Genomic DNA, 25,546 nt, shown 5'->3' with positions numbered 1-25,546 from the left:
TAAACACTTCTGAGAAGAAGCAACCGGCCTCCGAACAAACCGGCAAACTCGATGGCCTTGACAGAGCACGGTTCATAGATCGGGTGTTCGGGAATGGCTGATAAAAAATACACGGAAGCTGTGTGATCGTATGCTTACAACACAGGACTATTTTTGCTTTCTCTCTATGCCGATGGCTACTGGTGTCAGTCTAATTGTTTGCGAATTATATAATAGGCATGCACGGTTCGACTACCATAGGGTGGTTTTTGTGCGTTCAGGAACATGCTGGGACGAAGTCGATGCCACGGGGGCGGGAAATCGACTGCACGTAAAATCTTTTTTACTAGTAACGACGAACCAAAGACAAAATGTGGGGTAGTTGTGCGACGTACGCAAACTCTCTGCCATATCGACTTGTCAAACAGTCGTTTCCTTAATTGTTTAAGCATTTCTATCCGGTCTGAACGAAGAACTCCGTCTGCCGTCTGTAACTCCTGATGTGTCATAATATCGGCGCATACGAAACGCTCCTAGTACAGGGTTTTAGGGATTTCACGCTTTCATGTATACAGATTAGATTGTCCCTAAGTATGTCTTCCTAGCAATGCATTTGTGTGAAATAGTGGAGTTAGGAGGCTTACAGCGCTACGCAGGGACACACGGGTTCCTTGGAAGTATCTAGTATACGAACCTAGTGCCTTCATCGACATCAGACTCCTTATAAAGCCCATAAAAATGTATTATGAACAATGAATTTCTGTATAATAGTGAAGCCAACTTCAAAGGTGCTCGGTACAAAGCGTTTTTGGAGTGCATACTGAAATAAGGCCGGTTCACGCGTATTTCTGATGGGAGAGGTTTGTTCAAAATGACCGTTTCATTCGAATCATCCTTCCCACCGATCTGCCCACGAAGGCTATGACGACGCACTGGTTAGAGTACAAGGCGAAATTTAACACATTGCTAGTATGTTTAACCAGCACAGCGTGTGCGCGAAAAAGTCGACAGTAATTATGAAACAGGGGAAAATCAAGAATATGAAGGCTGAAAAAGCATGAAAGCAGATTGCAAACCTGCAGGGTGTCACTGCGGTATTTTGTGCTCCACCGGCGAGCGGCTTGGTGTTTTAACTACTGCCGTACAGTACATAATAGCGAAAGCTCTTGAATCGGATACATAGTTCATCAATGGATTCCAACGGTTAAATGCCTAATGCAGCAACAAATAACGTGGATCAATTAGCTCCAGTGCCCCTTTAATAAGACAGAAATCAGGCACTTAAGCGCTTTGAAGTTGTTGTTGCAAGCCTTTATTTCAAAGGGAAGGTCATGCGACCGAAATACGGGAAGAGGGTGAAAGGGCAGGGAGGAGTAGCCGAGTAGCAGAAGTGGTGGGTCCTTAACGCCATAGAAGAGATCACCGCCGTCAGCAGAGCCAGGCTAGGGTTGGGATCATCTGAGTCAAGTCAAGTCAACTATTACGACCGGGGTAGTCCCCGCTTTACACTAATCTTGAGAGACCACTCTCCATACCAATCTCTTCTATGTATGAATCACTCCTTCCCGTGACCCATAAGGTGTCGTCATCGGCGTATAGGTGGTATTCATTGAAAAGTTTATCTGTCAATTTCTTCGCCTGGCAACACTAGAAACGGCCACAGACATGGCCGCTGCGCCACGTAGTACATGGCGGGGCTTGTGCCACTGCGCCCGCACGCCGAAGAAAAAAAAAAAACACCGGCGCACGTCGTCTGCACTGTTTCAACCCGATTCTCAACGGTGGTGTCAACAGAGATGTTTTTAATCCCACTACTCCCAGCCTGCACCACCGAAGTATCGCAGAAAAATCCCACTCACAGTAGACTCGAGGCGTTACTTTGCATTCCCGGGGGTAGAGTTTGGAATGTCCAACAGACATCATGTGCTTAGCACGGACAGGTACCGCCAGACCGCGGATTCCGACGTAACCAGTGACGGCGCACTCACATGGTTGTCTGCATGCGTGCCTCGTCAGTGAATACAAGCCATAGGCTGACCCTGAGATAGGGAATTTGTTCTAATCGATTGGGAATGTTAGTACGGCCAGGTTGAATAGTAGAGGAGAGAGCACCGCCAATTGTGGGGTTTCTTTGGATGGAAGTTCAACCGTGTCAGAGGTAATGCCCCCTATTTGGATGATTGCAGTTCGACCGGATAGAAAGCTACGTATGTAGTTATACGTGCGGACTCCTGGATTAATAGTCTGCAGTCCGTTCATTATGGATTCGTGGGATACGTTGTCAGATGCCTTAGTTAGATCTAAGGCAAGAATAGCTGCCGTGTCCAAGTTATTTTGTGGCGTTATTATTTCTCGGGAAATTTGGAGGAGGACATCTTGTGTGGACAGGACAGCACGGAACCCTAGCATGGAGTGTGGAAGGGACTGGGAGCCTCGGAGGTGGGAGACTGATCACTGAAGGGCTTGCGGAGTTCTTGCAGTGCCTGACGGGAGTCCGTGAGTATCTGAAAACGTGGACGCAGTGGGGTTACAATGTTGTAATTCAAGTGATCCATCGTGCTGATGATGCTCTGGAGTTCTGCTTCCAAGGGAGACCAGTGGTGTCCTGGCCGAGTGACAGAGCCGTCCAGGTCCGGCCGAGTTGTGAAGGCCATATCTTTGCTATTACAAAAAAAATTCTTTATTGCTACTTCGTGTTTGCGTAGCTTAATTCGCTTTCGTTTCTTCGTCCATCGACTCGAGTTACTTCGAAAGGCAGTCTGCCCGCTCTTGACGCGACAGCTTTCCTGAAACGGAGCTCCTCGCGGCATGCAGCGGTTCTACTCACGGGCCGTCACAAGGTCCAATTCATGCTTTAACGGTGTGCGACTTTGGTGGTGACCGCGTGCAAGCAGCACACACACCGGGGCGTTCGTTTCCCAACGTCTCGCGCTATAGAACGCCTCGCTGAAGCGGCGGCCAGCTCAGCTACTCAGTCCCCCGCCACGGTGGCTCACAGGCTAGGCGTTGTGCTGCTGAGCCCAAAGACGCGGCTTCAATTCCCGGCCGTGGCGACAGCTTTTCTGATGGAGGCGAAAAGCGCAAACGCCTGTGTGGTTGAAATTTCGGCGCACGTTACCGATCCCAAAGTGGTGAAAATTAATCCGGTACCCTCCACTACGGCGCGCCTCATCGTCTGCGTTGCGTACGTGCGTTGAACCTCATAATTAATAAATCAATAAATCAATTATTCGCGTTGACAGCGATGGCCATTTATCGCATTCGATGGTTCATATCAGGATTTTGCCTCAATAAATTCTGCGCAATTTTTTGTTTCACCTTGTAGTGCGTAGTTAAGCCTATGTGTCCGTTCCTTGTGCCATCTAACGGAAGTGTAGAGCCTTAGTCCGTTTCTAACGGCATAGAAAAGAATCCAGGGGCCATTGACAGCCCAACACGATATCCAGCCGTAATGTCATATCGTTTTCAGTGTCATTTAAGTATGTCACTTACGTTTACAACAGCAAAGCTGCTGTAAACCACTACAAATGATGGAGAAAAGTATGAAATGTTTCTCGTTGTCTCGGCGGGCTCGTCGCTTGCGCTCGGCTAGTGTCACTGGATAAGGGTACAGAGTATCGGCACTCTTTTCTCCTATTGTTCCGTGACGCAACCATGATCATTGACTAGTTCGCATTACGTCACATTTATTTACACTGCGACAGTTCATGGGCCCCGCCATTTTGTTGTTTATGTGTTTTAGTCGGTCAACTCTGGTAGGCTTAGCTTGTCCTCCCTGCTCTGCGGCTGCGCGCGACTGACGTCGTTCCGAATGCGAATCAGATACCGCGTGTAACAGCATTTCACCAGCAGAAGTGTGTCCAAAGATGCGGCAAATGCTCGGTCCTGCCTATAGCCCGACGCATGCGCCCGGCGTCATTGGCAAGAACTGCTCTATTTAGTGGTACTACCCGCCGCGGTAGCTCAGTGGCTAAGGCGTTGCGCTGCTGAGCACGAGGACGCGGGTTCGATTCCCGGCCGCGGCGGCCGCTTTTCTGATGGAGGTGAAAAGCAAGAAACGCCCGTGTGTTCGAGATTTCGGCGCACGTTCAAGATCCCCAGGTGGTCAAAATTAATCCGGAGCCCTCCACTACGGCGCGCCTCATCGCCTGCGTTGCGTCGGCGCGTTAAACCCCTACAATGAATCAATATTTAGTGGTACTAGTCCTGCCTAGCCTTCAAAGATAATCTGCAAACATAATCTTAAGCGGGAACACCTGGTGGCGAGGGGTTCCCATTGTTCACAGGCGCCTTATCATCCGTAATGCGGTTTGGATGCTTGTTTTGTTTCCCTAAACGAATTCTTAGCTCTGTGCTGTATGCCTAATTAGCCTGACGCATGCGCTCGGCGTCCTATAGTCCTTGGCGATTTTGCCCACGGTGATGAAACCGTTGGGGGGTAGAGGTATACAGCTTTGTTGTAAAAACGAAGAACACATTGGACCAGACCAAGCAAGCGTCATAAAAGCAGATGCGGTCAACCAACGTAAACCGATCACAACTACAATGTGTGCGACTTACCAGCTGCCGATATAGGCAATGCATTTCGCGTGTAAGGAAATGCAGGCCTGATTCACACAATTGTCATACCTCCGGCTTACCCCGAACGCTTCGGCTATCTCCCTAGTCATTTGGTGCGCATTCTGAAACACAATTTTTGGGTAAAAAAAAAATCGGCTGCCAAGCCCCCCTCCCCCCTCTCTGGCCCCGGCCCCGGCACGAGCTAGTGTTGTTCTTCTGTCTGTCTTACGCTTTTCAGTAGTGCGCTCTTTGAAGGTTTTGTCATGCATATTTATGTCACAGCAAAGTCGCTCTCAAAAACATTCAGTCAGTTCGACCGTATTCTTGATTCGACAGAATTCTTGATTATGCTAGTATAACCAAGGTGAGTGCCAGTACGTCACACTCTTTCGATAACGAACAAGCCAGCCATGACAAGCGGGCCTATGCTCCGATTACATCGCAATATAAGATATACATATCGTGCGCGGTTTAGCACTGGCCCACACACACACACTGTTAACAATTAGAGAGGACATGTGAGTGCTCCTTAAGGATTCTGAATGAAGCAACAATGTCCAATTGAACACCTGAAACACTTCGTTTCCGTTTCGCATTCTCGAAGCGTTTCGTCCTCCAACCGCTTAACAAGACTCGCTCGCGTTCCGCTTCCGCCTTACGCGTTCGAATGTCTTCGATCTTTTCCCAACGCGTTGCGCCGCTGCTCGTTGTTCCTGCCGCCACGTATTGGGATAGTTGCCGACGATGGTAGATTTCGGTGACTGTATGCTCGCTCGTTTGGCTGCGCTCCTGCGCTCGCTTACTTCATCTGAGGTGTACTCGCGCCCGCGGCACGTCTCGCTGCTGGTCGCTATATGGAATCCCTCGCGCTACGGAACGCTTCCTAAAGAGCCGTAGCACGACTTCCGACAACGAGGCCGGGGTTTTCGCTGGATGGGACATTTAATGATTTCGCATTAGCAAACCATGCATGGGAGGCGACATGTTGCGGTATATAAACGCTATGAAGAGCAGTCAGCTATGGGCTGTGTAGTATTATTGGACGCGCCGCTCGCTTTTTAAATGTCCACGGGTTCGCACCGTTATTGCAGAAGGTTAAGCAAGCGAGCTTCTACTGTAAGACGATCCTTAATTGAAACGTTTCCAGAAATAGGAGAGTTTTGTTTGCGCGTGTCCTTGCACGTGATGCTTCCTAGATTGAGCAAAAGAGCTTTTGCTCCATATTCGTTATCCCATTCGCGGAAAAGACCCTGTGGCACGCACTTGACTGCTACCCCTATATCAGCCTCGAGTCTTCCGCCAACAACACACTCCGCTGTCGGCGCGTCCGCGATAAGATTGCTGTTCTCTGTGGGATGTCTCCAAAAAGGAACGCAATCACAGCGTAGGGTTTTACGATGGCTCCGAATGCACATTTTTGTGTCCTTTGCGTGCTCAGCCGGGACTTCGGCCGGTAAGAATTGTATTAAAAAGGAGGGCTTGAGGCCATGCCATGTTTGTTCGGCAAAAAACAACAACAAAAAACTCTAGCTTTCGCCGCGTGCCTGGAGCGCACGTTCGTCGAGCCAAACATCCTTAAGGAGATTGGCCAAGATTGGCCAATCTCATAACACCATAAGAAAAATCGCCGGTAAGACAAATATTCTGTGATTTTCACAAATCCTTGTTACAATTACTTATAGCGGCACCTGTACGTGCGTTGAAGTGTTTACCCGCAGTGGTTGCTCAGCGGTACTGTTTCTCAAGCACGCGAGTTCGATTCCCGGTCATGGCAGACGCATTTCGATAGGTGCGACGCATAAACACACGTGTACATAGACATCGGTGCAGAGCTCCAGGTTGTATCAATTAATCCGTTCCCCGATATCACGTTCCTTGTATTAGCATCTTTGGGATGTTGTGCCCGAAACATAAAATCTTTATGAACTAATATCATTAAAATAAGATTTCAGCCTATCGGACCCAGCAAAAAAATTCCCCGCATTTCCCCGAGGGGAAGAATGTGAAAGTGCGAATGCACGAGTTGAATTTGCGCGGTTCGGTAATGTTCGCGAAAGAGAGATCACACACACACACACACACAACTACAAAGAAAGAAAGATGCATTTATTCACAGACACCTATTTGTGTTGTCGTTGTACTTGATTGCTAGAGCGGATCTCAGCTTTGAAATTTCGTGTCAGTACTCCTTTAAGCGGGTGCATTAGCCCTTCTCACGCCCGATTCTTGGCCAATCCCCCACGTGGGTATGTGCCATGTCAGCGGCCAGGCAGCGCGCGCCCATCTCCCCCCGTTGCCAAGGAAGACGCGGAGATTCCTGGCCAATCCCCCACGTGGGTATGTGCCATGTCAGCGGCCAGGCAGCGCGCGCCCATCTCCCCCCGTTGCCAAGGAAGACGAGGAGCGCGCGCACCCGCAGCTGTTGCTATGCGGACGGCGGCGGACGCTTCAGGCTCGCTTAAGAAGTGCATTCGCACTTAAAACATTTTAACAGCGGAGCTGTTGTACAAGTCGAAAGTTCGCCATTGCAGGGAAAAATGCCAAGAAAATGCGGAGCGCTCGTGAGCGCGTGCCTCGCGGCGACCGCTCAGTCCCCGGCTCACGCAATGGTACAGCAAAAAAAAAAAAAAAAAAAAAATCCTTCAGCGGTGCCGTCAGGCGCTGCCACGCCTGTAAATGCTTGTCATGAGGAACACGACGATGTCGATGCATATGACGCTGACTACTGTGACAGGCAACGAGGAAGCATGTAAATAAACAATTTCAAACTTGCACAAACGCGTGGCGATGTGTCCTTCAGTGCTCACGTATAAAGAAATCCGGCAGCTTCGCGCAAGCTTCGCCAGTTGAGCTGGTGGAAGTCTCAATGCTGAGGAGCAATTCGCATCCACCCCTCGCCGCGTAGAAGAAGACTTCCTCTGCGGCGCATATGACGACGATTACCGGAACTATGCAAATAAACAATGATACTGAAACTTAACTATTCGTCTGGCAATGCTCACCTACAACAGCTTCGCCATTCGTCTTGCGCGTGAGTGCAAGCTTCCCTGAATTTTTTTTTTAAAACAATGCTTACAACTAACATCAAGAAGCGCGTGGAGGTGAACTCTGAACATTCTTTTTAATGCTCATTTTCGCACTTCACGTCGGATATAACACTCGCCCCGGCTCACGGCTTCAAGCCCGAGCCCGGCCCAGGACCACCGACAAACGCTTCGGGCCGGGCAGGGACCGGGCTTTCGGGACAGCCCGGACACGTGCAGTGCCCTAGCTGTATCTTCCAGCGAGCTGCCGCGTATACGTTGGGGCATGCACTTTTTAAATGCGGCTTAGAGAGAGCGCTTGCCGTACGTGAGTCTGCGTGAATATGAGCTTTTGTTTTGAATGCACAGTGATTACCGACGTCATTTTTCTTTCATTATCGAGTTGGAACAGTCAGATGGAGATTTTTGTTATGCCTTTAGCAGGGTGAAAAAAAGACTATTTTTGTGCGTACCGAACAGAAAGGGCGTATGGACAGGCCAAAGGCACAATTAGTATCTCGGTTGGGGTCGCTGACGCAGCGCTGATCATGTGTCAGACCTTAACTAGACTTCGGAGTGGTTTATTCGTTGTTTGTTTCGTTCGAGAGTTCTTTTTTCTCTCTCGCGTGCCGTCAAGGATAAATGGCAATAGAAAGTACATCTTCCGACTTACTCGTGATGCGAAGGTCTTTTTAGAGCAAAGCTTTCTATGACTCACTGGTGGCTAATGTCGCGTCGAAAACGCACTGCAGGAAAGCCAACTTGCTCTGACGGTGATGATGATCGTGGGTGAAGTAAAAGAAAAAAAAAAACGCTTCCCGTGGGCAAAATCGAACCTGAGCCCCTGGCGTAACGAAGCCGACGTGTATCCGAGTACGCTATTCTGACGCGCTCGGAGTAATTCGAATTTGGAGAGGGGTGCATGAACGTGAAAACTTAGACACACAAATCGTGCACCCCTCCGTCTATTATTGTGGTTGAACGCGAAGCTTTCTTCGTGTGAAATCAGATAAAATCAGATCAAAGTCAAATCTGCGGCGATCAAAAGACCAAATGGCGTGCGAGTCAAAGTTAGAGCTCAAAAGTCCAAACCGTCTTCGAGTCAAAGTTCAAAAACAGACGAAAACCAAGGAATCTCCCACAAGAAAGCTTCGCGTTTAACCATCGTTGTCGCTGCACGGAGGGGTGCATGGTTTTTAACACAAAAGTGTTTTATTCCCGGACAAACAAATATTTCCCCAACGTCATATTCGTCACAGAAATGACGTCAGTACAAAAGAGAAAGCGGCCCGTAAAGGGTGCGCCCCTGCACACAGTCTTCTTGCGGGGAAGCAACCTTTAGTAGTAAAGAGAACGTTATGCTTAGGGTTGTTCGTTTTCGGGTTTTGTATTCTATCACGAAAGTGTATTATGCCGGTATACACCAAGATTTCGCTGACGTCACATCCGTCATGGAAATGACGCCAGTATACCTTTGCCGAAGCACCCCGCAAACAAGACGTCTCTCACGAAGCACACCCACAAGACAGCCGTAGACCCGCAAATCATGCTCGGCTTCAGATTTCGCTGCACATTTCCCTTTCGCGTTTTACCGATTCCTATGACAGAGAAATCAACCAAAGTTTTTTTAGTTGTATCTCCGCCATACTTTGGTTATACTAGGAGAGTTTATTTGGTCGTGCTTCGGAAGACGTTTGCGTAGTCAGCGGTGTAAGACTTTTATATCACAGTTTTACCGCAATCTTACACGTTTGCAGCTACCGCTATTCACACACCCATGCACGACGTGCAAGCGAATCGTACTCTCGATTGGTTAGTTCACAATTCCATCGCATCATGCAAATTGAAGCTAGCAGGAATATAATTATCCTGTAAGTTCCGGGCTGGGGAGAGCATTTGTGAGAGTTTCTCGCTTTCCTTCCTCCTTTCTCCCCCTTTTTCTCTGTTTTTTGTGGAAACGCATCGCTTTTGTATTCTGGCCTTCGGACAGAGGCGTGGGAAGCGAATGCTTCAACTGGCAACTGCGTGAAATGACCCGAAGCGCTTTTCTCATGTGAGACCCAAGCAGAAAAAAATTGGCCGCGTATCTGCTCCTTTCGTTGCAAATGCCGTCAAAAGACGATAGTCTTTATCGGCTTTTGCGAAGTAAATGCCTCCCTTCGCTTTACCGCTCACCTCTCATGCTGTTCCTCTTGCGTCGCGTTCCTCCCAAGGTAAAGACGCCAAATGTTTGCTTAAATCATTTTAAATTTCCCGCGTTCCACTGCTCCAAACCGGGTGTCTCGATGCGAACGCTGCCGTACGGTGAAGACGCGCGTTAATCGAGGCACCCTACTTCAACGTTTATAGAACCGCGTTCCCCTACTCCACGTGCGTTGCAAGCAGAACGTGGAACCTACCTAGTGGAACCTTGCGTAACTGTAGCCGGTTGATTTCTTAAAATGGCGCCAGAAGCTATAGTGGCGTGGGCGAGAGAAGGCGACGGCGGAGTGAATTCTTTTTCTGCAGTTGAAGTATTTAATTTCGCAAAAGTCAAGCATGTTTGAACTTTTATAAAGGAACACTGCAAATATCACTTCTGTATTGATTTGTTGTCTCATATTTGCGTAATGTCTTGTTCTTCTTCAACAATGTTGACAAGTATGAACATTACACCGGACATAGACGGGTAGATTTAGCTGTGACTATATAAGACTATTGCGCAGGCACTGTTTTGCTTTGGCCGGGTGGCTGAATCGAGTCAGACAGACAGACGGACAGACAGACAGACAGACATACAGACAGACCAAAATTTCTGGGTTTAAGTAGCCCAAGAAAGGCTATCGTCTTTAAAAATTTAATTGACCTTTAGTTCGGCAGCGAAAAAGGAACTTCAGCGACACGATGGCTCTCCTCGTTCATATTCGGACACATGGAGATAAGAGCCACCATCGTACGTCACTTGCGTGGAAAACAACCATGCTAGGCGGTATTTTTCCGGTCCTTCGCTTTCGCTACTTCGCAACGGGCTTCGAAGTGTCGTGACACTTCAGACGAAGGAAGGAACGCCACCGAAACAACGCAATGCCTCCGCGCATGCTTTTAAACGCCGCATACATTCCCCCGTATCTTTCCTTCGAGTCTCCACAAACCGAATAGCGGTACTTCATCTTGACCTCATTCAGCAACGTCAGCGTTGATGAAATCGTAAAAAATGAAAAAAAAAAGCGTAGGCCTTGCGTTGTTTAGGTATAGATTTAGAAACATTCGACCTCTGAGCTTTCATTTCAGTATCTGGCGACACTCCTGTCGACACCGTAGCTTCATCCTCGGGTACGGGCCGACGCTGGCGTATCGTCACCAGCAACCTTTCGTCTCATGTGCGTCACGCATTCGACGGCAGTACGCGCATCCGACCTAGTGACACTTCCGAGCGACAAGGACGCGTTTGGGAAAGTTGGAATCACGGAGCGGGTGAGGAGGACTGAGCGGGAAAGTCGGGGAAGGAGGAGGAAGGCAGGAAGAGGAGGATGAAGAACAAAGAAAGAAGGCATCAAATGCAGGGGACGGTATGCAGGCGGCGCGGATATACCTTCCACACTGCGAGTGAGACGAACTTCCGTATATTACATCGGCCCCTCTCTGCCCCTTGTCAAAGTCCCCGTGACCCCTCTCGATCGCGGCATGTTTTAAACATGGCTTGCAAGCGGCACGTACGCTAGCAGGAGCCCACGTAGGCGCGCGATTGCATGCGTCAGTTGCGGATCACATGCGGCTTTCGTGTATGCACGCCATCGGGAAAGAGATGACGGGATGTCATCGGGGAGTTAACGGGTCCTCAAGCCGCTAACAGCAGCCTACACGTCGACCTCCTCCACCTCTTCATTCAAGGGAGGGATTGAATGAATGAGCGATGACTATGATAAGTGCAGTCCTTCTCGATTCTCTTCTGGTTTTTTTTTTTTTTTTTTTTTTCGTTCCTTGCAACCACGTAAGCAGGACGTTTCGTGGCGGTTAATCGACGCGCGCGTTATAACCTTCCGAACGACCGCGTGTCGCAAGCCCAGAGGTCGCTTTTAGCCGGAATAAACCGGAACGAGCCGGATCTGCATCCGACAAAGCGGCATTTTTCCGGCACACATAAACAGTCGAAAGGGAGTAGATTCGGTTACGAAGGCCTTCCGTCAGCGTCGCACATCCGTAACATCAGAGATGTTTTGCATGGACACCTTTTCCATCTTACAGGTAACCCGCTACAGCAGACCTTGAGCAGTTTGTGACGCGAGTCGGAAGCACGTGAGGCGCATCACGATTCACACGTGACTGCAGACGCCCGTGGAAACGTTCACACACAACAACACGACGCAGAAGGGGTTTAAGCGTTTGCTTTTTGAATCGTCTAGCAACTTAGGCAAGCCGCAGATATTACATTAGCATATTCTCAGCTCGTTTTTAGGGCTCCAAATGACGGTAAAATATTTGAAGCATGGGGTGGGAAATCGGGCCACTGTTATCATAAGAGATTTTTATTACAGAACGGGCATGTTGCCCATGGCTTTAGGCATTCGCACCGCATGCTACAGAACAAGATTTTCGCGGAACTGGTCATAAAAGAAAAGCCAAACAAATGGAACCGAAGCATCCGCTCTGATGATATAGTGAAAGAAAAATGTACAGTCACGATTGCAACAAGCAACTCATCCAAGCGTGTTTTCAAACATTAAAGGGCTTATACGGCAAGGCGTTTAAAACCTCATTTTTTGCGCAGCCGAAATGGTCTACTCATAAAAACGAGTATCTCGGAAGCAACGCATAATGTAGGTGTGTACTCGCTTATCTCACCAGAAAAAGCAAGACTGCGAAACAGCCTCACCCTCAGTCATCATTTCTTCATTTACGCGGTAGTACTCTGGTGGAACCTAAGCTATGGGTAACACTAGGCAGTTATACAGTGACTGTTCTTGCTGGTCCACACGCAACCAGGACGGCTGTAGTAATTCTCTGTCACCTGCAGACAGAGCACAGCTTTCTAGGAATTCTCGGTGCTAATGTTGACCTACGCAACATTGGCGTGGAGCTGCGCAAAGTTAACATAATTTGTGTCACCACTGCTGTTGCAATGATGGTGGGGAAAAGGGGCGCAAATTTTTGTGGGGGGTTTAACGGGACTTCGATTATTATTGCAAAGAATTCAACTATTCGTCGCCTTCTGACTAACTAAACAGCGTGCGAACGGGCTTCACCAGCGTAGTCACAGCCGTTGATGCGAGGTTATGTCATGCTGCTCGACTAACTTGTGCGCCATACGCCCGAGACAGCTTATGCTACTTACAGCAGAGAGGTAGGCGCCAATTGGTAAATCGCTGACTAAGAAGGGCGGGAGCGATGGAGAGACTCATAGATCATCGTGTAGTTATGTTTCTGTCGGGTCATTTCTGGCCAATGCATGTGGCAACGCCAAGATGGAGCAAAATCTTAGTGTCAGAGCATGGTATGCTAAGCATTAACGGAACGTCACGTGTCTTTCCATGTAATCTATTCAGAGTTCCTCAATGGCAATGCTAGTCAGTTCACAGCGTGTAATGTATATGCTGAAAATTATGGTGTCGTTGTGCTTCCAACTACAACAACCATTACAACAGCTTTTTTTTTTCTTTCGCAGCGATGCTGGCGGCGACCCTCCGCAGAGCAGCATCTTCTCTTTCTCCATGATCCTGGTAGCGCTTTGCTGTAAGTTTCATCTTTCGTGAACTGGTGAAGAGGGCCTGGACTGCCAGCCGAGCTCAGGGTATCCCGGAATAGGGAAGCCCCCCACCGGGCGGGTGCACTGACATCTGCACCAGCTTGACAAAGATTTCACCATCACCATCATCATCATCATCATCATCATCATCATCATCATCATCATCATCATCATCATCATCATCATCATCATCATCATAATCATAATCATCATCATCATCTTTCGAATAAGGTGCCTTTCCCGTGCCTTCATTGAACCCCGCCACGCCGCAAGGTATTTTGACATTCGCGACATCGGCTGAAATGAAAATGGAAAATGAGAAAGAAGAGCATAAACCAGAGCACTACAATTACTGGAAGCACAGGGATGTCAGCGCTTACCGGTCACCTTGCTGCGGACTTTCCTGTAGATACGTAGTTTGTAAATAAACTCACTTTGCTGTATGATTAGAGGCTTCAGCTGTGAGCTCCAACTCCCAAGATGGAAAATAATCCCTGGTTGGTAGGGAAGAGGAGAGAACGTTCTGCTGCAAAGCAACAGTGGGCTTATTTAAAGACAGGCTAAGGCTCCAGGATTTCCGAATGATGCCAAATACGACACGACTGCATTTGCCATTTCATGTTGCGAGGAGTAATGGCCCTGGAATGCGATTCCTTGGACACCCCACAAAAAAGCGTTGCTCACACGGGAGAAGAAAGAAGAAAAATCATTTGTGTGGCTGAGATCCCGGCGCAAAATAACCGATAACTACGCAGGCAGGCAACTCATAGGCAGCTTAGGAAGACTTGAACGATAGGCAGGTGGAGTAAGGTGTAGCAGCAGGCTATTTCGATGACGCTACGGGACGCGGCTTGCTAGAATCTTCACGGGGACTATTGGTCTTTGTAGGGGTTAGACACTGTTCGTCCGCCTCTCTCTAATCGCTTTTTGTGCTATTTTAATTTGTTAATTTTTTTGTGTTGTCATGGCGTGGGACATCCATAAAAACAATATATGTTCTAGTTTTATTTGAACGAGCTATCCTTTATGTAACTCGATCAACCTCACTCCGGCCCAAGAGGACGTCGTTGTCACCAAAAATGTCATTATTATTAATAAAGTTTCAAATTTTGCTGTAGACAACGTCGGTTCTGATGTTATACTGTGAATCTCAAGAACAATGTAATCAGCGAGCTGATTTTATGCTACCATTATAATGGCACGATCCTACAAATCCAGAGGCACTACTACAATAGCAAGACATCATGTTTATTGGCGGTGACTTGTCGGCGTTCCTCAATCACACATGCTAGTGGTGGCTCATGAGTTGCCCCTCGTTTGGCTTTATTCCTAATTACATAGCTTGTTTTTTTTAAATCTGCGTTTAAATTGACATGATTCCTATCTTGAAGTGACGCACACTTCGGGTGAACTAAACTTGTATTTTGTCTTCATGGCCCCTTTAAGAACGGCAGGATCAACGCTTTCTAGTGGTATCTAACAGAAATATTTTACATACCGCCCTTCACTTACGCTTTTCTCTGTGGTCACAAAAGTTTGCGCGCTTTTTAAACTCCTCCCCCCCCCCCCCCCCCCCCCCCCCCACCCCCGAACCTCGTTAGCCATTTCATTTCTGCGCTGCTTTATGGAGCTAAAAAGTGCCTCGACACGCATGGGGGCTAACTTTTCATGTTCCACTGCTCTATTCCTCACAGTTCTGGTCGGATGCGGCATATGCTACCTCATCATAACGGTGATGAACTCGTCGAAGAACAGAGCAGTCAAGTGGCTGAGCCGTCTCATCCCGCTGGCGGGAGCTGGCACATCGGCGGGCATGGTGTTACTCGCCGTTAATCCCCTGGGCCACCTGCGCAAAGACGGAACCTGGGTGGGTACCCACGCTTTGGTTCTGGACGATGTGTGACACACACGGGAAACCCTGCAGAGGCCGTTAGCTTCTCTGCAATGCTCCACGACTACCATGAAACTAGCACCCTTCGTTGTCCCCCACAACTGCGTGGTACTAGCGCATGCATATTGCCGTGGCACGAAGGTGCTAATTTAACCCGACAGGTCTCTCCCTCGAGCGTAACGCGAGCCGCCTTGTACGACGGTGTGCTGTGTGGAAGAGGTGCTTTAGAATTTTTAATGCGTAGCATTCTTTGCCGAGTTACCCCCACAGCCAGGAGGGTGTAACGCCCTGCATTTACACAGAAATGCAGATATGTGAAAGTTCCACGTTTAGACGCTATAATGGAGTAAATGGAGACAACTGGTCGCAGGAAATTTTGAAAAAAAAAAAAAAAAAGAAAAGAAAGTGGGGAACCGTGTAACGCCCTGCATTTCCACAATAATGCAGATTTCGCGAAAGTTCCAAATGTAATCCTTATAACAGCGTAAATGGAGATAGTTTGCGAACGAAATTTTGAAAAACTAAACGAAAAAATTGGCCCCGTATCTGCTCCTTTCGTTGCAAATGTCGACAAAAGACGGTAGTCTTTATCCTCTTCTGCCAAGTAAATGCCTCCCTTCGCTTTCCCGCTCACCTCTCATGTTGTTCCTACTGCGTCGCGCTCCTCCCAATTTAAAGACGCCAAAGGTTTGCTTAAATCATTTTAAACTTACCGCGTTCCACTGCTCCCAACCGGGTGTCTCGATGCCAACGCTGATGTACGGCGAAGACACGCGTGAATCGAGGCGCTCTACTTCAACGTTTATAGAACCGCGTTTCCCTACTCCACGTGCGTTGCAAGCAGAACGTGGAACCTTTCGTAACTGTTGCCGATTGATTTTTTAAAACGGCGCCAGAAGCTATAGTGTCGCGGGCGACAGCAGGCGACGGCGGAGTGAATTCTTTTTCTGCAGTTGATGAAGTATTTAATTTCGCAAAAATCAAACATGTATGAGTTTTTATAAAGCAACACTGCAAATATCACTTCTGTATTTATTTGTTGTCTTATTTTGCGTAATGTCTTGTTCTTCTTCAACGATGTTGACAAGTCTGAACATTACACCGGTCTTAGACGGGCAGATGTAGCTGTGACTATACAAGACTATTGCGCAGGCATTGTTTTACTTTGGCAGGGTGGCTGAATCGAGTCACAGACAGACACAGACAGACCAAAATTTCTGGGTTTAAGTAGCCCAAGAAAGACTATCGTCTTTAATAAAAAATACAAAATAATTACGGAAAATGGCGAACCGTGTAACGCCCTGCATTTCCTCAATAATGCAGATTTCACGAAAGTTCCAAATGTAACCGTTATAATAACGTAAATGGATATAATTGGTCGGACGGGATTTAGACAAATAAAAAAAATTGGCTGAAAAAAACTCAGTCAAGACAAGCGGCATAAGAATGCTACACATTAGTAGAGAATTCTCTGAATTTCTGCAGAATTTTTTTCCTAAGGGCTTGTTGCACCCATCGTAAACCTAGAGATATGCGTAGTGCTGGCTGCCCCATTTTACAAGGAAATATCTGTAACGAGTCGCACATGTCTTGAGAGATGACTGAGACGGAAGGAATTTGCCGCGTATATGCACGCCTCGCTGCGTATGACGTCCAAAGACGGCAGCGCTCCAGCCGCACCTGCCAAGTAACGACCTTGCTCCCTCAACGCTACTCTTCTTCCCCTCCCGCAGCTGCCCATTCCAATCCTCATCGACCAATCCTCTGTCACACTTTTTCAGTCTCCCTCCTCACTTCTTTCCTCGCCCCCTACCCTCATATCCTTCCCCTACCTTCCTATCATCCTCCTCCTCCACTTCCTTTCTACGTCATCTTTTGATTTCTTGGCAAAACCAAGGGGAGGCTGAGACTAAAGGCGGGCGTGGCCTGACAGAGGCCTCAGCCACCCATTTTACAGTGTGCATAATAGCAGTGCTGTTCACAAATTTAAACATAATAGCACAATCGTAATAGAACAATAGCACAAAGCAAAGTCATTACTACGTTTCCTATGTATTATACAAAGCATAGGTCTAAAGCAGGTCTTCCCTGACTAGCTCGGGGCGTAAAAATTACAACAGTACGGAATAGTGGTTCTTATAGCTAAGTGCCAGTCGCTGCCTTAAAACTTTAAAAATAACCACAGCGGGCGACAATTAGCGGGCATGCCGCCTCCCCGTCATCATCAGCCTGTTTATGTTCTCTAGTAGACTTACAACCATTTCTGCACTGCAATGCTCAAATCTATTGATTTTCCCTGCATTTTCTCGTTCCATTTCTCCATCGAGTCGTCTGTCCGTACTTCTCTTACCTCAATAGCCACTCTGTTACTGGCATGCTGCCTTCCGTCATTTTTTGCGTGCGTCTCTAATTTGTGTTCTTCTAAGAGCATAAACATAAGCAAAACCACTGTTTTTCTCATTGTTTGGCCCCTAAACGCGCTAGACCTCAAATGCTCGCTGCCGATTCTGTCGAGCGAGAGCAACTTCCAAGAAAGCGAGGGTTAGTTATGTTGCCACGTAAGGGCGGTTCGGTCTCAAATTCTACTCACAGCTACTGATAAGTGGCCGTTTGTAGAACGTGCTTTCCTAATGCATCACCAATTAACCGCTGAAAATCGCAGGTCTTGGCTATAATCGATGATGATGATGGTTGGATGTTAATGGCGCAAGGCCAACTGGGTAAAATAGCGCCAAAACAATGGTTATATATGAGAGGTGAAACCGTAAACACTAAAATCAGTCAGCAAGAACAAAGGTAAAATCAGAAAAAGATAATGAGGATGGCCGGTGAGGAAGGCTAGGGAGTGATTATATGCGTGGTATGAAATTAGGTCTAAAATTTTAACTTCTGCTAAATATTTAAAAACGCGCTTGATAGAAAGCTTAGCATCATCAGAGAGGAAAAACCCTGGGTGTAGGGTGTGTAGTTCGTATAGTTGTGGGAAGTGTGTGCGTCGTGTTGTGTCAAGTGCCTTGCATTGAATGGGTATGTGAACTACGGACAGGGCTTCTCCACACCTGCTACACAGAGGTCTTGAAGGCCCCGTGAGCAGATACGGGTGTGTAACGTGTGTGTCCCCTATAGCCTAGCAAGGCAAACTTCTGTGTATCTGTTGCGTGTGCCAGTAGTGTATGGTCCCAAGCGTGGTTTTATTACGTGAAACTTGTTATCTGTCTGTTCACTTCAGTGTGTTTGCCATGTGTTGCGAAGTTGGTATCTGATGATTGTGATATGTGTGATGTTAATGTACGGCACTGTTATGTTTACTGTATTCAAAAGTGTAGCAGCAGTGGCCATTTAATCCGCGGTTTCGTTCCCGGCAACTTTGTCCTGGAACCCAGCAGGAAGTTATTTCAAGATTTGATGCATATGCAGACATGATAGCCTTAAAAACATGATGGATGACACAGTTTTTAGAGCGCTTTCCGGATGCAAGTGCACGCACAACGCTAAGAGAATCCGTGTGCAGGATGGATTTTAAAATTTCTAGTTGGACTGAGTGATTTAAGGCAATTAAAATACCGTGTGTTTCCGCTGTGAATATACTGCTACAAAGGTTCATTGTTTTACTGACATGGAAGTTTGGTCCATGCGCAGCACAATACATTTCAGTAGCAGTCTTAGATGCGTCCCTGTAAAACTCTGCACAACAGCACTTACCTGGCAGAAACAAGAAATGCGGCAGAATCGCAATTTTTAGTGACCTGTTTTTGTTAAATTGCATAAAAATAAGTCACACGACACACGGCGGAATGACCATGGTTGAATAAAATCAATGATGAGTGTCTTGTGGATGTCTGGAAACGAGACTGCTAGCTCACTAGCTTCTTCTCGCACTCTGAGAGGAAGCGGCATGGAGAATGATGGACGATTTAAAAAGAGTTGCTGTGACTAGGTATCATTAATGGTCGGAGTAAAAAGATGATTTGTCATAGACATCATTTTGGAGGCATACAAAACGTCCATGTAAACCATCGGGTGATGTAGGGACCATTTATCGCATTTTACATACAGACTTTGGACAGGGCTAGTGCGAAAAGCGCCACATTCAAGGAGTAGCCCCTAATGCAGCACTGGGTCAAGCAGTTTTAGTGCTATGAATGACGGTAACTCCCTGGCTTCCTCTCCTATATATATGTTGGTTTGACAAGCATAACAAAAGTAAGCGTAGCGTGCTATCGGTTACTCAAATGCCTATTTGTAGGGTGTAGCTGCCTTGCGACTACTTAGATGTGTAGATTATTGCTCGCTATGTAATAACCGAACTGCTCACAGCGGAGTTCAAAGACAAATGCCTTGAGTAGGAGCAATTGATTTATTCAGCCAATCACGCGCTCCTTTTACATTTGTCGCGACCTGCACTCTTTGAACCCCAGGGTACCGACATATAGCAGGCGGCAGTATAATTCCCTGCGAGGGCTGGTTGCAGACTAGCTGTATTGAACGTGTGTACCTATGAACATCCCAGATCAAAGCTTCGTTCATGCAAATTATAGCGCATCGCTATTGGCTGACGACAAATTCCGCTTGTGTTCAAAAGTGGTCATCGTGATTTTAAACTTGGTTGAACTTTAAGCAGTGTTTTTTTTAATCGTCATTTTGATGTATATTTAGCACATGGTGCCCGGTCGGAAGAAAACGCATATGGTATATCGATGACGTCGACAAATATAAAATTCAACATTTTGTTCATAACCAACATGGAAGTTGCTGCTGGACATGTTGAACCAAGTGCAGGCACCAACTAGCGGGTACCAACCTCCGGCGAACGCCGTTTTTTCCACTGCAGCTGCTTCCCATCTTCGTGCCGCACATGATCGGCGCCATTACCATGTTCGGCAGCGGCATCAGCCTCATGTGGATCTTGGCCTTGTGCAACTACATCCTCGACTACGGCGCGTGGAGAAGCTCCTTCTACATGCGCGTTCTCACGGCGACTGTGGGCATCATCTCTGGCGTCATGAGTAAGAGCTTTTCGGACATTTTTACTTACCGAGCTGTGATAATGGGTTATACGAAAAGAAAGCACTGTTGTTTCATCCTTCTCAGCACCTGCCTGTGCATTCTTTTCATCGCAGATTCAATTAAGATGCCTGGCTCCGTCAGAAATGTCTTGACTTGTGCGTACGAACAAAAGTCACGGCCATTTGTCATAATCACAGTCGACATTGATAATGAATGGTGATAACGGTGACTATGATGTACATGGGTACATGCGCCACGACGATCACCGCCATCATAATCATCATCGTCATCGTGACCCGCCCCTCAATTATGTGGATTGCGAAATGAAGAATGAGATCATGAAATTCGAGACCGTAGCATCTAGCGTGGGAAAAGTGGAGGGGCATCACTGTTCTCCTCATCAGAGGTCGGGCCGGACGAGTCACGGATAGAACAGCTCTCCGTTGCCCCTCTTGAAGAGAGGGATGCTGACTCGCACCTGCTGCATCACTGAGGCTCTTGACTGGGATCTTTATCACGTCAATAAAGTTCCTTTCTTCAAGAGCGACAGCGGAGTGCCACCTTCACTTCCAGTTAGTGAGGAGCGGATTGACGAACCCGCAACCTATCCAGGATGGAAAGTCGGAGGCAGATGCATGACCGAATACTTTGATTGATACTTTAAGAATGCTCTAGCGTCCAAACACTCTTGCTTCATGTTCTGTGTCTGAAGGACTCCCACTCCGTTCGAATGAAGAATTCTTTTTTTTCTCGAGGCCTACAGCCGGATGCGTGATTTTATGCGTCAACCGCAAAACCGTCCTTTCCTCTCTGTGCTTATTCCTTTACGCCTTACTTTCTGTGCCTGGTACCAAAGCCTGCTTGCTTGCATGCTCGTGCTCGCACCAGGTTTTCTGTTTCGCGTGTCCCATATGCGAGGCAAAAGTGACATGACGCCCGCTTGCAGCGCTGCTCTCAGTGCGCGTGCGAGGCCTCCTGCCGACGTGAGCGTGGCCTTGTGTGTCACATTTGACGAATCACGCCGGGCGACAACCGCGTGCGACGTGGTACGAGATTGCCGGCTCCCGCGGTTGTCTTCTGCGAAGCGCGGAGAGAGCGAAGCCTCGCCAAGAGCGAGCGTTCCGCGAAGATTCCTTGTGGATCTCACTTAAACACTTGTCACACCGTGCGCCAGGGCTTCGGGATTCCCGGTAATGCTTAATGTGATGCTTAGCGGGTTAGTTACACGGCTAGGCGTAAATTATATCCAAGACGGTAGCTTGTAGGGGACGACGCCGTGGTTGTCGCTTGGGAGGGCGTTGACTAGGCCATAGCAGAGTCCTTCAAAGCATTGAAGGACTCTGGCCATAGTCAAGACAAAAGTAAAAATATAATGTCCAACAAATAATAAAGAAGGTATAAAAAGTTTCGTTCCAGAAGGTTGGCGCTATCTCGAATGGCGTGGTGGTGAAAATGCGAGGTGCCTGCATGTTGCATTAAGTCACGAACATAATTTTGTCGTCTTAGAGTCACAGTTCAATCGTCATATGGAATTTATGGGCTCAAATTTGATTTGGGATGGACGTTGAAGGATATACGAAACCAATAACGGCAGGAGCGGGGACGAGATTGCGCCCCGATTGGGAGAACACGATTTGTTTTGTGTGTTACACCGCAAGAAATAACGCCAGGTTGGATGCGCCTTGGCGCATAATCCGGAAATAATCATGCATCTTCCGATTGCCCCTTAAAGGGACTCTGCAACACTTCCGATAAATGCTTTCACTCTTTATTTCGCGTCTTGAAGCACTGCGAAAGTTATACTTGTTGCCAGCACAGAGCGGCACTGCATGGTTTGCTCGCCGTAGAAGATACGCATTCCGTTTCTGCTTCGCTTTTGTGACATTTTTTTCTAAAGTGGCTATCGAATGCGTTCATTGCTGCAACTGAAGGAAAGCCGGCCAATAGCCGCTACGTCGCTGTAATGACGCAATTACAGCGGCCGAAGAATTTCAAGACCGGAAAAGAGCGAAAAATCTTTTCAGCAACTTTCTAAGTTATCGGAAGGGTGTAGAGCAGTAATTTTGGGCTGGGTTACTTTTGCAACTTCCTAATATAAGAAGTTGGTTGACCACACCCTACAAGCATTTAAGATTTCCAAAGAAGTTGGAAAAAGTGTTGCAGGGTTCTTTTAAATCGTATTCATAAAAGACAGCGGTTTATTCACGACACAATTTCTGTCCTTACGTTCCGCAGATGAGTCGTCAATAGGGAGCACTGATATGCAGGTGTGCCAATAACATTAGCTTTGTCGCAGCGTGTATTATCTTGTGTGGCAAGCCTAGTCGAGCTGTCCTCGTTCCAGAATGCTCTGTTACCATTTTTAGAAAGTGAACGTCAGCGCTAGGTCTGAACCAGTATTTTTATTTTTAACCTTGATGTATCTTTAACGTGGAAAACTGGGATTGTTGGTACAAAATCTAGGCAAAACAGCGCAAAAAACCTTGTAGTCATTTGACATCTGTAATATGTATGCAACTTCCTGTTTGATGTGCAATCCCCCACCCCTAAGTAATGTATTTTTGACCCTTAGGGAATCTAAATAAATAAATAAATAAATAAATAAATAAATAAATAAATAAATAAATAAATAAATAAATAAATAAATAAATGCGAAACATGCCTGTCTTAAGAAACAACCTGTCTGTCTGTACGTCTGTATTTATGTCATGATGTCACCGATAGCAACCTTTCGTGGGCCTTCTTACTTCAGTGTAAGAAATCCAAGTGTGTGCATGGCGGCGGTTGTGGGGGCCGGGTGTGGAAGGGTCGTCTTTCTGTTGTGATCGAACTGGATCCGCCCCTACCGCTGGCCGTCTGACTGCCACGCTCCGAATTTATGTTATTGAACTGCGAGTCGGATTGAATCGGGATGACGAGCCTGCAAGAAACATTCCATATAGTTGTACCTTGAAGGAGGTTTCTATTAAGCGGAACGTGTGGGAGTAGGCCTCGATCAGGGACAGCCTCTCTTCGGGTGCTCGTGCACCATGGCGCACCCTGCTAGGCCACTACTTCGCCAGATGAGAATCGAATTTACGTGAAGCAGGGCGGCCGCAGAAGACAAAACATTTTGATTGTGGTGTTTGCGGAGGGAGCCATAGGCAGGCGCGCATGTGTATACGCAACGGACATACAGGGACACGCGGGGGCATGTGTTCGTGCGTGTGTGTAGCCGCAATCACGCTACTAGCGGGATTAACTCTGAAGTTATCTGACGTTATTTGGGCAGGAAACTTGTGCGTTCAGCATGCACTATTTGTGGAAGCTGCTATAAACAAAGGCAATACAGCTCGCTCTGCTGCCTGCCGCTTCAGCCTTCAGTTTCCACCGGTGTATCTTCGGTGTTTAGGCTTATTCTCGCTTTTTTCGATTATTACACGTTAATCGTCACACTTGCAGGCATCATCTATTCAGGGACAAGCCACGTCGCTCAAGTGCTTGGCAGTGTTATCTATTAATTCATCACGCATTTTATTACTACTCTCCGTGGTCCCTTGAACAGCTTGAGGAAAGCGTCTGGGTCTCGCAAGTTTCTCCATTACATTCTCTGTTGAAAATAGTAAGAGGCGTGCATACAAACATGATTAAAATATAAAAGCAGTGTTCTCGATCCGGTGTCACCGCAACCCGCGCAGCTTTTCCTTGGCTCGACCCTGTTTTCATTTAGCAGGGCCCCGTGCAAATTCGTGCTTCAGCGCCCAAGATGAATACCCTCCACGTGGCGCTGTCGCTGTCGGGAGAGAAAAAGTTATTGCCAGGGCCGGAGGGCTTGACCCTGTTTGCAAACAGCCGCTGGGAGTAGGCACGCTGGGGTTGCGTACACCAACCAAGACGTGCATCAACCGCGAGGTCACTGTGTCCGTGCGAGCAGCGTTTCTTGACAGACTCGTTGGCGCGCCCGAACGAAGGGGGCTGCATATATTCGAATATTCCAACTCGAACCCAGATCACAGTGAGGTGCTTTAGGCGTAAATGCGGCAGCATTCCGTCGTCACACTGGCGCCTGTCAGGATAACTATCATCAACCACCGCAATAGACACAGTGGCCAAAGTACTGCAGAGTTTAACGCGGGATAACGTGTTCAATCTTTGAAGACGATACTCGTGTTCACAGTTGCCAACTTTGCCGACTTTGTGGTTCCTTCTTTTGGGGTTTAAAGCCTGCCTTGGGGTCTTACACAGGTTCGAAGACCAGTGTAAATTTTGCATGCACGAGCTGCATGCGGCGATTCGAAATTTCTTGTCAGAACAGCCCCAGAGAAGCAGCTTGGGCCGCTTTACTTAACACGGAAGTTTGTTTAGAATACCAAAATGTAGACCGCGAGCAGTCATTGCCAACCATACCTGAATAAGCCATATGTCGCCCAACCCAATAAACACAACTTACGGCCATCATTTTCTCCCTTTTAATACATCAGTCGTTTTTGTAAATATTTATGCGCTCATTATTGGGGTTGAATACAGAGTAACATACTAATGATTGTTACTTGGTGTATTTACAGCCATTGCCTACTGCCCTGTAACCAACGTGGAGCAGCTACAGCCGGTTCCAAATGGTCCCCGAATGGTAAGACTATGAAACTTCTTACCAGAAATTTATGTTTGTTTCCTTTTGAGCTTAATTTTGAAAACTAAGAGCAATAAAATGTCGACCAACGGGTCGCGATTGCGAGGTTTTGTATTTCAACCGTTTCAAATCAACAAAAAATGGAACAACCGTTTGGCTCGATTAGATTTTTATATTCATTAGTCCAGCATCCATTAGAACACACGGTAGGTTAAAGATTATAAAACCTTTGTGCAAGGTACTCAATGGTTTTTCGAAGAATTGCTAATAAATGGCTTTAATAGATTTTAATATAATTACACTGGCGTGTAAACTATGAATTTGAGTTTGACAACGAAATCAGCAAGCTTATTAAACCACCAAATTTGTTGTAAGGGTGAGAGAAATAGCCCGAACGTCGTGTTTTTGTTTTCTGTATGGGAATGCTGGCGCACTCTATGCGCGAATTCGAAAACGGCTGCCGTAGTCCATTTGGCACGGAGCGCCTACCGTGGAACTGATTACGATAGCGAAATTTTATTAGCTAAATTTTATTAGCTATACGGAAGCTGGAAGTGGTACGTGTGGTCGGGAAATAAAAAGGGTAGTTGGTACAATCGCCCTGGTCCGTGCAAGATGCTTGTTCACTACTAGCGCGAAGCATGCATTGTTTTGCTTGTTTATGTTTTGTTTTTACCGCGCGGTCGCGCCGGGCTTCGTTATCTGTGTGCCAAGTGAAGTGCGTGTTCTATTTATGGTTCTTTTTCTTCTGACAT

The 25,546-nt window shown here is 47.3% G+C and overlaps 1 protein-coding gene across 6 annotated transcripts in view; it reads left to right on the top strand.

The window, feature by feature from the left end:
* The window catches only part of LOC144173919 (DNA damage-regulated autophagy modulator protein 1-like), a 70,358-nt gene that overhangs the window by 30,353 nt on the left and 14,459 nt on the right, over positions 1-25,546 (top strand). For all 6 annotated transcript variants that reach the window (XM_077702251.1, XM_077702252.1, XM_077702254.1 and 3 more), the window contains 4 exons: positions 13,204-13,271; positions 14,979-15,151; positions 20,007-20,181; positions 24,727-24,791. In XM_077702251.1, the coding sequence (XP_077558377.1) occupies positions 13,204-13,271; positions 14,979-15,151; positions 20,007-20,181; positions 24,727-24,791 (481 nt within the window). The remainder of the gene's footprint in view (positions 1-13,203; positions 13,272-14,978; positions 15,152-20,006; positions 20,182-24,726; positions 24,792-25,546) is intronic.

This window comes from Haemaphysalis longicornis, unplaced genomic scaffold (genome assembly GCF_048455015.1).
Source record: "Haemaphysalis longicornis isolate Haplotype H1 unplaced genomic scaffold, Haemaphysalis longicornis Haplotype H1 scaffold_3, whole genome shotgun sequence".
Classification (NCBI taxonomy): Eukaryota; Metazoa; Arthropoda; class Arachnida; order Ixodida; family Ixodidae; genus Haemaphysalis; species Haemaphysalis longicornis.
This window is presented reverse-complemented; position numbering and strand designations above follow the sequence as displayed.